At 45.3% G+C, this 13,237-nt stretch overlaps 1 protein-coding gene across 3 annotated transcripts in view; it reads right to left on the bottom strand.

The window, feature by feature from the left end:
- Window positions 1–13,027, bottom strand: part of EML5 (EMAP like 5) — a 112,049-nt gene extending 99,022 nt beyond the window's left edge. For all 3 annotated transcript variants that reach the window (XR_009547245.1, XM_060181217.1, XM_060181216.1), the window contains exons 1-2: window positions 12,827–13,027; window positions 1,362–1,521 (exon numbers count right to left, since the gene is read on the bottom strand). Coding sequence is in view for 2 of the 3 variants with exons in the window: in XM_060181217.1 (XP_060037200.1) it covers window positions 1,362–1,521; window positions 12,827–13,023 (357 nt within the window). In the remaining variant the exon portion in view is untranslated. The remainder of the gene's footprint in view (window positions 1–1,361; window positions 1,522–12,826) is intronic.
- Between the last annotated feature and the right edge of the window lie 210 nt (window positions 13,028–13,237).

Genomic DNA, 13,237 nt, shown 5'->3' with positions numbered 1-13,237 from the left:
TTTATATTTAAAGTATCAGAGTCTGGGTAGTGCCACACCTGGTTGAGTGCACATGTTACAATGTGCAAGGGTCTGGGTTTGAGCCCCCAGTCCCCACCTACAGGGAGGAAAGCTTTGCGAGTGGTGAAGCAGTGTTGCAGGTATCTCTCTGTCTCTCTCCCTCTCTATCACTTCCTTCCCTCTCAATTTCTGGCTGTCCAATAAATAAATAAAAGGGAATTGGGCAGTAGCACAGCGGGTTAAGCACACGTGGTGCAAAGCACAAGGACCGGTGTAAGGATCCCGGTTTGAGCCCCGGCTCCCCACCTGCAGGGGAGTTGCTTCACAGGTGGTGAAGCAGGTCTGCAGGTGTCTGTCTTTTTCTCACCCTCTCTGTCTTCGCCTCCTCTCTCCGTTTCTCTCTGTCCTATCCAACAATGACATCAATAACAACAGCAATAATAATAACTACAATAAAACAACAAGGACAACAAAAGGGAAAATAAATCATATAAAAAATTTAAAAATAAATAAAGATAATTCTTAAAAAGTATCAGACACATACAAAACATCATGGATTTCATTATACCTCTGATCATTTTTAAGAACTCATAAATTTTAATCTCTTGTGAAACAGATCTCGTGAAACAGGATCATACTTTTCCTGAAGAAGAAGGAAAAAAAAAAGGAGCCAACTCAGCAGACAAAGCACGTACCTTCGCATGCACAAGGACTTGGCTTTGAGTCCAGGCAACACAGGGAAGAGCCGTGGATGGCAGACCCCGTGGAAGTTCCACAGACTGTGGGGAGCGGTGCTGTGGCGTCTCGATCTCCCCTCACCACTATTTCTCTCTCCCTCCCTCTCTCTCTCTCTCTCTATATATATATATATATATCTGAAGTTAAAAAAAATGAAAAGAGGGAAATTTCGACTCAGAACAGTGGACTCACACATGTGCAAAGCCCTGACACTTCAAAGCAAGACAAGGAAAAGGATATTCTAATTTAAGAGCATAAAGAGATGGAATAGCAAAGTAGGACACAGAGTGAACGAAGGCTCTGTAATTGTCAATCACTGCTAGACAGCGATATTAAAACCTCAACTGAGTGGATATTTCACTGGCTTTTATGCTGGCAATCTATTCAACTGAAAAATTCTTGCTACAATGAAATGAAAACTTTTTACTACTCTTATTTTTCTTACATACACCACCTACCCACTGTGCCCACCCATCGCACTCGTGAACAAACAAGTACTTCTCACAAATTGTTTTCCAATTTAATGTGTTTAGAGTTACAAAGATTTCTTACAGTGCACATTTTAAAAGCATAGTTTCAAAAAAAAAAAGAAAGAAAGAAAGAAAGAGAAAAGTATCACATACCTGCCCATCTAAGTCGAACGCTAAGCAAGCTATACCGTGTGTGTGCACATCCTTTAGAACTGATATGGTCTGCACAGTGTACGAGTCCCAAACACAGATATAAGGCTCTTTCCCAACTTGTCCTGTTGCCACCAATACTCGTTCAGGGTGCAGTGCAAGGCTGCAGAGTAAAGAAACATTTGAAAATGGCTTTTCCGATTTATGGTATATAGAGCTTCTATGGAAGTTAGACTTCAATTCAGTCCAGTAAGATAGTCTGGAGTTTAAATAATGTCTGTAAAGATCTATGAGAAGAATCGCAGCTGCCGTCGCATTTCACGGTGAAAGTCTGCGTGTCCTCCACTAAGTACAGCGCCGAGCCGAGAACATCAGCCCTTTGCCGTTTCCTTTCAACATGGTATTGGGTAGTTGACCTATTGCAGGTAGTTGATCACCTATTACAGAGGGCATGCCACTGTATTAAACAAACAAACTCTAAGGAATCCGTAACTAAAGTTCATCTAATGCATGAGTTCACCAAGGTTGCAGAATATAAGCTCAATGTAACATATCAACAGGATGTATGTATCTCCATGCCAGCACTGTGAATCCACTCCCAGTGGTCATTTTCCTCCCCGCCATCTATGTTATTTGATAGGAGAAAGATACTGATAAGGGTGAGGGGAGGAAAGAGAGAGAGACAGAGAGACAGACACCTATCTGCATGGCTTCACCACTTGCGAGTGTCCTTCCTGCATGGTGGGGAGCAGTGCCTTGAACCCAGGTCCTTCATGCATGGTAGCATGTGCACCCAGCCGGGTGTTCCAACACCTGACCCCCCTTTTCTATACACTAGTAAAGAACAGTCTGCAGAATAAACCATGAAAAATAACTGTGCTGACAATAGCATGAAAGTCACTGCCACTTAAGAATACATTTAACAACAACAAAATTACTGTAAACTGCAACTGGCATAGGAGGAAATTTTAAAGAACTAAATAAACGAAATACAACTCATGTCCAGGCTTCCAATGTTTTGAAGATGCATTAATTCTGGAGGGCGGGCAGTGGTGCACCAGGTTAAATGCACATAGTAAGAATTGTAAGGACTTGCAAAGGACTCCAGCTCCCATTCCCCACCTGCAGGAGGAAGCTTCACGAGCAGAGGAGCAGGTCTGCAGATGTCTCTCTTTCTCTCTCCCTCTCTATCTCCCTCTCCCCTCTCAGTTTCTTTCTGTCCTATCCAATAAAGTGGAAAAAATGGCTGTGAGGAGCAGTGGATTTGTAGTGTAGGCACTGAGCCCCAGCGGTAACCTGGAGGAAAAAAAAAAAAAAAAACCCTGGCATTAATTTCTAAACTCATGTACAAAGTCAGTGCAATTTCTACTGAGACATTTGTTGCCTTTCTTGAAGAAACTGAGAAGCTGATTCTAAAATTCATAATACCTAAAAACAATCTTGGAAAAGAAAAAACGACAGACTCACAGTTTCATATTTAAAAAACTTCAGAATTGGGTGGAGGGTAGATAGCATAGTGGTTATGCCAAGAGTCTCTTGTGCCTGAGGCTCCAAAGTCCCAGGTTCAATCCCTGAGCCACCATAAGCCAGAGCTGAGCAGTGCTCTGGTAAGAAAAACAAACAAACAAACAAACAAACAAACAAACAAAAAACCTACAGAATAATTCAACTATATGTATGCAATACTATAAGTCTCCCTTGAAACAATGATTTAGCTGAAGCTCACAAATTTAACATGGATTTTCTTTTTTAATTCTTTCTGTGGGGTGGGGGGTGCTAATGGCTTACAGCGCAGCTGTTTACATGTTAAATCTCTCGTCTCCCCAGAGGACTCTGGCCCCCCATTTGGCCCCCTTTTTCATCACGATATACCAGGACCTTATGGCTCCCTTCCTCCCTTCCCTCTCCCTCTTCCTTCAGTCCTGTGAGTCGGTGCAATACACCACACCCAGTCCAAGTTTTGCCTTCTCTTTCCCCCCCTGTTTTTCTTTTCTTTCTCTTTTCTCTCTTTTTATTTTTATTATTTATTATTATTTTTTTTGCCTCTAGGGTCATTGCTAGCACTAGTAATCCAGTGCTTCTGGCAGCCATTTTTTTTTTCCATCTTATTGGATAGGATGGAGAGAAATTGAGAGGAGAGAGAGAAAGATAGACCTTGCGGACAAGTTTCACCACTTGTGAAGCTTCCCCTCTTGCAGGTAGGGAGACCGGACCTGGATCCTTGCGTGGGTCCTTGTGTTTAGTAGTATGTGCGCTTAACTGGTGTGGCCCTGCCTGGCCCCTCTGTTTGTAGTTCTTAAGTTCTGTCTATAGGTGAGATCACTCAGTGTTTGTCCTTCTCTTTCTGGCTCATCCCACTTAACATGACACTTTCAAGCTCCTTCCAAGATGAGGTGAAGGGGATGGCATCTTCATTTTTAACAGCTGAATAGTATTCCATTGTGTACACACACTACAACTTTCTTCCTTTCCCCTCTCTATTTCTCTCTTTACTATCTAACAACAACAACAAAAAAAAAAATAATAATAACTACAACAACCATGAAAAACAACAATGGCAACAAAAGGGAAAATAAATATTAAAAGAAAAACACAGAAATGTATTTCTCTTGTGGGCTGCAGGCTCATCTGGGCCCTCTACTTCAGAGTCTCACAAGACCAGAATCAGAGTGTCAACACAGCTCCCATTCCCTCCTGGGGTCTCTGAGCATGAACTGACTTCCAGGTCCATTTAGAATATTAGCAAAATTCAGTTCCCCAGGGGGGAAAGATGAAGGCCTTTGATTTCCTGCTGACTGTCGGCTAGGGGTTTCAATCTCCCTACAGCCACATGCATTTTTCATCCCGTCTGCCACTTACATCTTCAAATCAACAAGAGTACAGTGAGTCCGCCTCAAGCTCTGAATCTTTCTAATTTCTGCTATATTTCTCCCGACTCCAGCTAGAACTTCCTGTTTGTAAAGGCTCGTGTGATTAGACCAGGTCCCTCTGGACAATCCAGGCTCCCTTTTGTATGCCTTAAAAATCTTCAAAGTCACTTCTGTTATGTATTAACATACTCGAAAATTCTAAGGATGAAGGAAATAAGTATCTTGGGATACAAGGGGGATGTAGTTATAACAACTGCTCTAACGTCTTTGATAATTCTAACATGTAGATAATTTTTTTTTTTTAATTCATGACGTGTTCCTTGGAGGTATACTGAATATTCTGGGTATGGTACAAATGGCGGGACTTTTCAAAAATCTTCTAGTGAATGTTGACTCAACTTCACCAGGAAAGTAATCCAGCTGGGTTTACGGTACATGCCCTGACCCCCCACCTTTTTTGTGGTTTTAGGGTTATTTCAGTTTGTATTACCCAGTCTCCCTTTCTGACCCCTATCTCCCAAGTTGTGGCTACATGTGAAGTAATTTTTTAAATGTTTTATACTTATTTATTTCCCCTTTTATTGCCTATGTTGTTTTTTATTGTTGTAGTTATTGTTGTTATTGATGTCGTTGTTGGATAGGACAGAGAGAGAGGAGGGGAAGACAGAGAGGGGGAGAGAAAGACAGACACCTGCAGACCTGCTTCACCGCCTGTGAAGCGACTCCCCTGCAGGTGGGGAGCTGGGGGCTCGAACCGGCCCGTCCTTACAGTTTGCGCCACGTGCGCTTAACCCGCTGCACCACTGCCCGACTCCCATAGGAAGCAGTCGTGATGGTTCATATGAATGTGTCCACTTTGGAGCTCCAAGGCGTGGGGATAATGCCTCTTCCTAATGAGTCTTTAGATGACTCAGATATCAAACTACTGGTTGGCTATGACTACAGATCCTGGTTATAAAGTGGAAATATATAAGCAGACAATCATTTATTTATTTATTTAAATATATTTATTCCCTTTTGTTGCCCTTGTTGTTTTATTGTTGTAGTTACTGTTGTCATCTTTGATGGATAGGACAGACAGAAACGGAGTGAGGAGGGGAAGACAGAGAGGGGAGAGAAAGGCACCTCAGACCTGCTTCACCGCATGTGAAGCAACCCCCCTGCAGGTGGGGAGCCGGGGACTCGAACCGGGATCCTTATGCCCGTCCTTGCGCTCTGCACTACCTCCCGACTCCCATAAACACACAATCTTGGGCTCCCCATGATGCAAACCACTCAGTCATGTCCACTGCCGCTAGTCCATGACTCTGCTGAAATCACCCCTTGAGCACTGAGTTCTGCCTCACCGGATACTATTCAGGCTGTATAAAACTTTCCCCAGTAAGCAAATCTTTCTGAACTAATGGTGTTGCATATCTGTCCTTACCATTTCAGCTTCTAATCATACTGGGCAGATCCATCAACAGGTAATCATAGTAAAGATGGTTTTGGGGTTTTTTTTGTAATAAAATATCTAAACAGGGATGTCCTACATGACTGAGCCTTTGATAAGAGACCAGATACTTGAAAAATGATCTACGCAATAAAATTACCAGTAGCTTAGTCTCATTCCTAGAAACTTTATTTATTTTTCATTGCCACCAGGGTCACTGGGGCCCGGTGACTACACCATGAATCCACTGCTCCTTTTTCTTTTTTCTTTTCTTTTCATTTCTGTTTCATTTGATAAGACAGCATGAAGTTGAGAGGGGTCCAGGGGAGACAGAAGGGTGGGGGGAGGAAGACCGACCGACCTGCAGACCTGCTTTCCTGCTAGTGAAGTGTCCCCCCTGCAGGTAGGGAGCAAGGGCTCCAACCCAGGTCCTTGGCTCAAGTGGGTGTGTCACTGCCTAGCCCCAGAAGCTCCAATTTGCATTATACTATGTGGCCACTGGTGGTTTTGGTTTTGTGTTTGCATTATTATTATTATTATTATTATTATTATTATTATTATTATCCAAGTGATTTTAATATGCAGCCAGGGTTGAGAAGCAGGGCCCTAAGACAGTCTTCCACCAACTTTGGAATACATCAATATTATCTAGAGATGACTAGTGATGGGTAGGCCCTACATCTGAAGGGGTTAGCTCTAGGGTGAAGCCTGAGAATCTGTATTACTAGCAAGTTTCCAGGTGAAATTAATGCCACTTCTTAGAGGTCCACATTTTGAAACCACTTCTTTAGACTCTGTTTCTCAAACTCTGATGTGCTTACAAACTGTCCGGGACTGTAGTTAAAATATAGCATTTAATTCAGTAGGTCTGATGTGAGGTTTGAGATTTGCATGTTTAACAGCCCGAGCTGCAGGCATCAGAACCACATCTTTGTGCGCCGAGTCTAGAGTTACAAACCATGCGTCTTTCTTTCCTTTTCTCTTTTTAAAATAATCAAGTAAAAGAGAAGCTGCTGGGACAAATCCAGAAGGAGGTCCTTCTATACTCTACAGGGACTGGCTCAAGGATCCCGGTTCGAGTCCCCGGCTCCCCACCTGCAGGGGGGTCGCTTCACAATCGGTGAAGCAGGTCTGCGGGTGTCTGTCTTTCTCTCCCCCTCTCTGTCTTCACCTCCTCTCTCCATTCCTCTCTGTCCTATCCAACAACTACCACAACAATAAAACAATAAGGGCAACAAAAAGGAAATAAATAAATATTTTTTTAAAAAGAAAGAGAGAGGAGTCAGATCACCATTCGGACACTGGCCCCAGGCATCACACCAGGAGCTGTGGGGGACAGTGCTGAGGCTCTCACCCTACCTGCTAAGCTCCTTCCCTGCCTCTCATTCTGACTTCCTTCTGCTCCCTGAGCACCTGGACATACATGGTCTCCTGGGGAGTCCTGTGACCACGATGCAATGATCCCAAAACAGATATCTCCCCTGAAGAGACTCACTCCTCGCCTGCTGCAGTCGGCCACTTCCTTCTCAGTGGAACAGACTCCTGGTTCTCCTCCTGCCTTTTGGGCTACAGTTTGGTCAGTTCTTTTTTATTCCCTCTACATTAAAACACTGGAGTGCCACTGAATCTATTCTTTAAAGGTGCGTTTGTTAATGAGAGACAGGAGAGAGAACCAGAGCATCACTCCGGCACATAGGATGTCTGGGGGTTGAACCCTGGATCTTGGGCTTGAGAGTCCAAGGCTTTATGCACTGCGCCACGTCCCAGACCCCCACTGAATCCATTCTTAAAGCCCTCTCTCTGTCCATACTCACTTCTTCAGGCATCTTACCCAGGTTCATGGCTTTAAATACTGACTACATGCTGGTAGCAACCAAATTTATACCAGCTCAAGCTGCCTCCCTGAATTAGACACATATGCCCAACTGCCTAATTTGCAAGCCCACTTGGTTGTCTGTGAGTATCTCAAATGGAAAACTACTAGAACTGAGTTCACAATTTCCCTTTTCTCCCAAGACATAAAATTTGCTTTTCCAGAATCTCTCTCAAATCAGTCACTGGCAACTCCATTCCTTCACTTGTTCAACAAAAGAAGAAGAAGAGGAGGAGAAGGAGGAGAAGGAGGAGAAGAAAGAGGAGGAGGAGGAGAAGGAAGGAAGGAAGGAAGGAAGGAAGGAAGGATGGAAGGAAATCTCTGATGACTGAGTTCCCTTTCCTGTCACAGTTTCTATCTGACCCAACAGAGCATCATACGGCCTCTGTCTTCTGACTCTTGATACCAGCACCACCAACATCTCTTGACTAGATGACTGACTAAAGCTGTCTCCTAAATGGTCTATTTCCCTCATGCCTTCCTCCTTCCGTCTTTATTTATTAACAGCCAGAGAGACTTCTTAAACCATTGAGTCAAATTATGTCACTGAGTCGATTAAATTGTCCCAATAACTTCTGATCTCACTCAGATAGGAAGGGAAGGATCCTTGTTAAGTTTAAAAGTTGTACACCAACTCCCTCCTTCTTTCTTTTTTTTTTTTTTTTCTCACCAAAATTCACTTGGCTCCATCCAGGCTACTTCTCTCTCTCTGCTGTCCAAACACAGCAGCCATTTACTTCTGGGGTTTTGTACTTGATAGTTCTTCCCTCAGATATCCACACAGCACATTCACTTACTCCTAAGTCTCCATCCATATTACTTGACACTGCACAGTGGAGTCTTGTCTTCTCTCTAAATATATATTACATTATGACGCTCTGAACTATTATTCAAGCTAATCCCTACTTTTCCCTGAGCAGAACTTTTATCCCACAAATGATGCAGAACTTGAAAAAGAACCTTCAATATTTTCATACCCATACATATACTATGAAGCCTTATAGAACAGAAGTACTTTTGCCTGTGAGACTAAACTCATTTAATTTTAGTTACCTAAACACTGGGACATTTTACTAAATCTGTGTGCATTCTAACACTTTCTGACAGGCAGGAATACTAACCACTATACTCATGGAGATTTATTCTCCTACTTCTTGAAGTATGACTTCTAGATGTTATACAAGACTTAAGAAAAGTCAAGTGTTGGATTTGATGAGAGGATTTATAAGCATTTCTCAAGCTGCTTTATATTAAGATTTTTAGTTGGGCTGGCAAAACAGCTCACTTGGCTAGTGTGCCCACTTTGCCAAGTACACAACCACATCCAAGACTGACACCTACAGCCGTGGAGGGGGCTTCAGACACACACACACACACACACACACACACACACACACACACACACACACACACGGGAGAGGTGAAGCCTCAGCAACTACTAAAAAAATACATAAGCAATGGACCTAGGTAGTTCAAGTGAAGATTTCACTACGTCAACAACTATACTGTAAACCAGTACCCCCCCACACACGAACACCTTTAAATGAAAAAGAAAACCAGAGTTAAGTACCAAAGTGAACCAGCCGAACTATAGGCCATCAATAACCTACTTATGTTTTTTAAAGATATTATTTATTCATTTATTTAGAAATATAGTAGGAGAGAGAGAGAGAGAAAGAACCAGACCTCACCCTGGTACATGTGATCCTGGGAGTGAACTCAGGACCTCATGCTTGAGAAGCCAATGCTTTATCCACTGTACCACCTCCTGGACCACAACAACCTACTTCTTTAAGAGCAAATTTGTCAAACAGTGCATGGATGGGCACTCAGTAGAAATTGAAGATCTCTTGCATCTTTTGGGAAGACAACTGGCAAAAGCTTCAAAATACAGGCTAAGCAATAGATGTTCAACTTACACTACAAATGATAGTAGTCTGGGATGTTTTAAAACTCAGCTTAGAATCTGTAATAAACACTTAACTAGAATATTTTAAATATTTTTAGTGATATCATGATAATTAACAAGAGTGTAGGATAAGAAGGGTACAATTCCATATAATTCCCACCACCAGAGTTCCATAACCCATTCCCCCCCACCATTCTTTAGCCCTAGACCAAAATTCTGGATGGGGTGCAGAAGGTGGAAGGTCCTGCTTCTGTAACTGCTTCTCCACTTAGCATGTGACCAGGTTTTTTCTCAATGTGTCATGAGAAACAAAATATTAAGAAAAAGCAGCCCTAGAAGCCCTAGGTACATTGCTTATGTATTTTTTACTCACACCCCACAGTGAAACTCATTTCTATACAAATCAGTAATGTGTACACACACACACACACACACACACACGCATAATAAATTACTAGAGAAGTATAATATATATGACAGAAAGAAGTTAAAATAACTATAAGCAACACTGATAAAAATGAAGAGGCCTATGCTGTCGCCACTGGCAATACTAGATGCTAGTAATTTTGACAGAACTGGAAAGCAAATCATGACTCAGTGTCTACACCAAATATAGCACCTCCATCTTCAAAATCGAAATATAATGGCCTGGTCATTTGGAAAGTCTTAGCCCTGGACTAAACTGTAGCTAACCCTTCTGGCTTACCCAATCTGCAAGGGAACCTGGAAACAAAACTAAAGCATTGGGCTTTTATGACTAGAGAGAGCTGCTATAACAGAACATTGTTATCCAAGCTGCATCCCATGTGGAGAGGTTACGTCTTCTGCTGTGACACAATTGAAAATTTTCTCAACTAGTTTCCATATGTATTTTTCAAACACTGAACTGGGAAAAAATGTAAAGGTCTGAACATGTGCCTGATTTATTTCCCAAGTAAGAATGATCTCTGTCACTGTTGGGTGAAATAAACCTCTCCGAGCTTGTGGACTGATTCCTAATTTGCATGCTTGGTACTGTTTTAGATTTGTGACATCAATTTGGTAATATTATGAGGTTTTGTTTGTTTGTTTTCTTTTCCTTTTTACCACTCCACTATAGCTTGTCAGGAACCCTTTTGACTGCTGTAACTGCTTTAAAGATTTGTTTATTTTTACAAGAGACCAGAACACTGCTCAGCTCTGGCATATGTGGTGCTCAGGATCGAACCCAGGGCCTCAGTCCTGCAAATCCTGTGCTCTACGACCAAAATCTCTCTCTAGTCCTCTCATAAGTTGTTCTAAGAATGCTTTATTTGCATAAAATTATAAACACACATTTAATTAGGGGAAAGTTAAGAGTCATTTGTCAGTTTGAAATATATCTACATGGGTTCTGAGCTACATACACTGAAAGGTAAAACACTACCTTTCTGACAGTTCACTAAAACACAATTATGGAAAGATTAAGCAGTGTGGCACAATTTACCCCCCATCAAATAAATCGTGTCTAGTTTTGGAATCTAGTCACTCTCAGCCACGTGGGAGTAAGAACCAAGTGCTGGGCCCCCACCCCAGACCGTCTGGAGGGGGCTATAGCCAAAGCTGCCTCAGCCAGGAAAGCCGCTCTCCCCTTTGCTGCAGGAAACAGGACTGGCAAGAGTCAGGACAAAAGACTAACAGAATTCTTCTCTTGAGGAGAATAATAGGAACACAGTAAGGAAACACTAGTTGTTGGCTTTCTGTTTTGCTTTTTGGTCCGTAATGTGTTCTATGTCAATAGGTCTGTATCCCATTGTGAAGAGTTTTAACTTGAGGAAAAACACGACTGATTTGGCAACTTTCTTTCCACAAAAATGTAAGACTAACTACAGTCTGGGAAAACTCGACTTTAGTGTCAGGAAGGAAGGAAGGAAGGAAGGAGAAAGACACTAGAACCCAGGCACGGCTTCAGTCCCGACTGCACATCTCAGGGCTTGGCTCCCTCCCCTCATCTCTATTCCATCTTGCCCTTCCTTTTCATTGCCCTGCGTCTCCCACCACGAAAACTCTTTTTTTTTTTTTTTCCTTAAACAGATCATCCGAGTGCAGAGATCTGAAACTGAACAACTTGTTATTATTTAGGGAATTAAAACACCCTAGCGTCTAGCCCATCAGCCATTCAGCCGAGACTGGATTGAGAATGCTCAACTGAAATGCAGTGGAACATAAATAAGAGAATAAAATTGAGCAACAAAATCCAGTCAGACAACCTCTGCTGCAAACCCAGCAGCAGAACACGCACCGGTTCTGAAGGTCTGTCTGTCTCTGTCTGTCTCTGTCTGTCTCTCTCTCTCTCGCCACCCCCTCACCCCCCCATCAAGGACACCGGCGGCCTGGATTCACTGCCACACCTCTTGACTCTTATCTGAGGCGCTGATTGAAAGGTGACTTTGCAAACACACCCCTCACTTCAGAAGTGGGGACGAGCAGCGACCCCACTGGCAGTAACGGGGGGGGGGGGGGATGTTCATGGCGGGGAAGCAGTTGCACGCGATTCAAGTAAGAAACATACCGATCCATTTATTTAGGTGCATCCCCCTATGAAGAGCGAATCGGAAATCAATCTTTGTTTTATTTTGTTTTTAGCAACTTCTGTCCATAAGTCCTGCGGAGCCCCAGCCCGCCCTCGGGTGTACAAACCCCCCAAACACCAAGCCGATCGTGGATCGTGTCGGTGTCCTGACAGCCCGCAGGGTGCGGGGGCTTCTCTCCGCCAGCCCGCGACACCCGCACTGGGGCCCCGGGAGGTGCGCGCACCCCGGCACCCAGTCTGTCTGTCCTTCCCGGATGCGGGCAGGGGGCACGATCCCTCCAAGCAGCCCGGGCGCTCGCGGAATCCGGAATCCGGTGGCGAGTCAGCCCCGGGGGTAAAGTCCCCTCCTCCCTTTTTTTCGGGGGGGGGGCAGTTTTCAAAATTCTGATGGAGCAAGAAGGAAGGGTGTAAGGCAGGGGGTCGCTGGGTGGGGGGTGAGGCCGGGCTCGGGGGGGGGGGGTCAGGCTCAGGTTCAGGGTCGGGCGGGGGTCGGGCTCGGAATCCGAGTTCAGACTTGGACTCGGGGTCCCAGCTCGAGCTCGTGGTCGAGCTCGGGGTCAGGCTCAGGGTCAGGCTCGGGGTCAAGTTCGGAGTCAAGCTCGGGGTCAGGCTCCGGGTCAGGCTCGGGATCAAGCTCAGGGTCAGGCTCGGGGTCAAGTTCGGAGTCAGGCTACGGGTCAGGCTGGGGGTCAAGCTCGGGGTCAGGCTCGGGGTCAAGTTCGGAGTCAAGCTCGGGATCGGCTCGGGGTTAGGCTCGGGGTCAAGTTCGGAGTCAGGCTCGGGGTCAGGCTCGGGGATCGGGGCGCCCCCCCCGCCCCCGCCCCCGCCCGGACCTGATGATGTCGTCGCTGTGTCCGCGGTAGAACTTCTGCCGGTGCTCCCGCGGGCTGTACACCACGCCGACGCCCGCCACGAAGTACACGATCTCCTTGGCCGCCGTGTAGTAGAGGTTGTTGCGGCACTGGTGGCCCCGGTAGCCGTACACCCACTCGAGCCGCAGGTGGCAGCTCGGGGCGCTCCGGGCCGCCATGGCGGGGCGCCCACCCCGCGCCGGTCCGGCCGGGGACCCTCGGCTGGGGGCGGAGGGGCCGCGTCCTCTACGCCGCGCCCCGCGGGTGCATGTCGCCGCCGCGCCGCCTCAGCCCACGGGCGGGAGCCACAGCGGCGCCGCGCGGAGCATGGCCGCCGGCCGTCAGGTGGGAGCCGCGCGCCCCACGCCGCGTCGCTTCGGCCCGCAGCGCCCG

The sequence above is a fragment of the Erinaceus europaeus genome, chromosome 22 (genome assembly GCF_950295315.1).
Source record: "Erinaceus europaeus chromosome 22, mEriEur2.1, whole genome shotgun sequence".
NCBI classification, from domain to species: domain Eukaryota; kingdom Metazoa; phylum Chordata; class Mammalia; order Eulipotyphla; family Erinaceidae; genus Erinaceus; species Erinaceus europaeus.
This window is presented reverse-complemented; position numbering and strand designations above follow the sequence as displayed.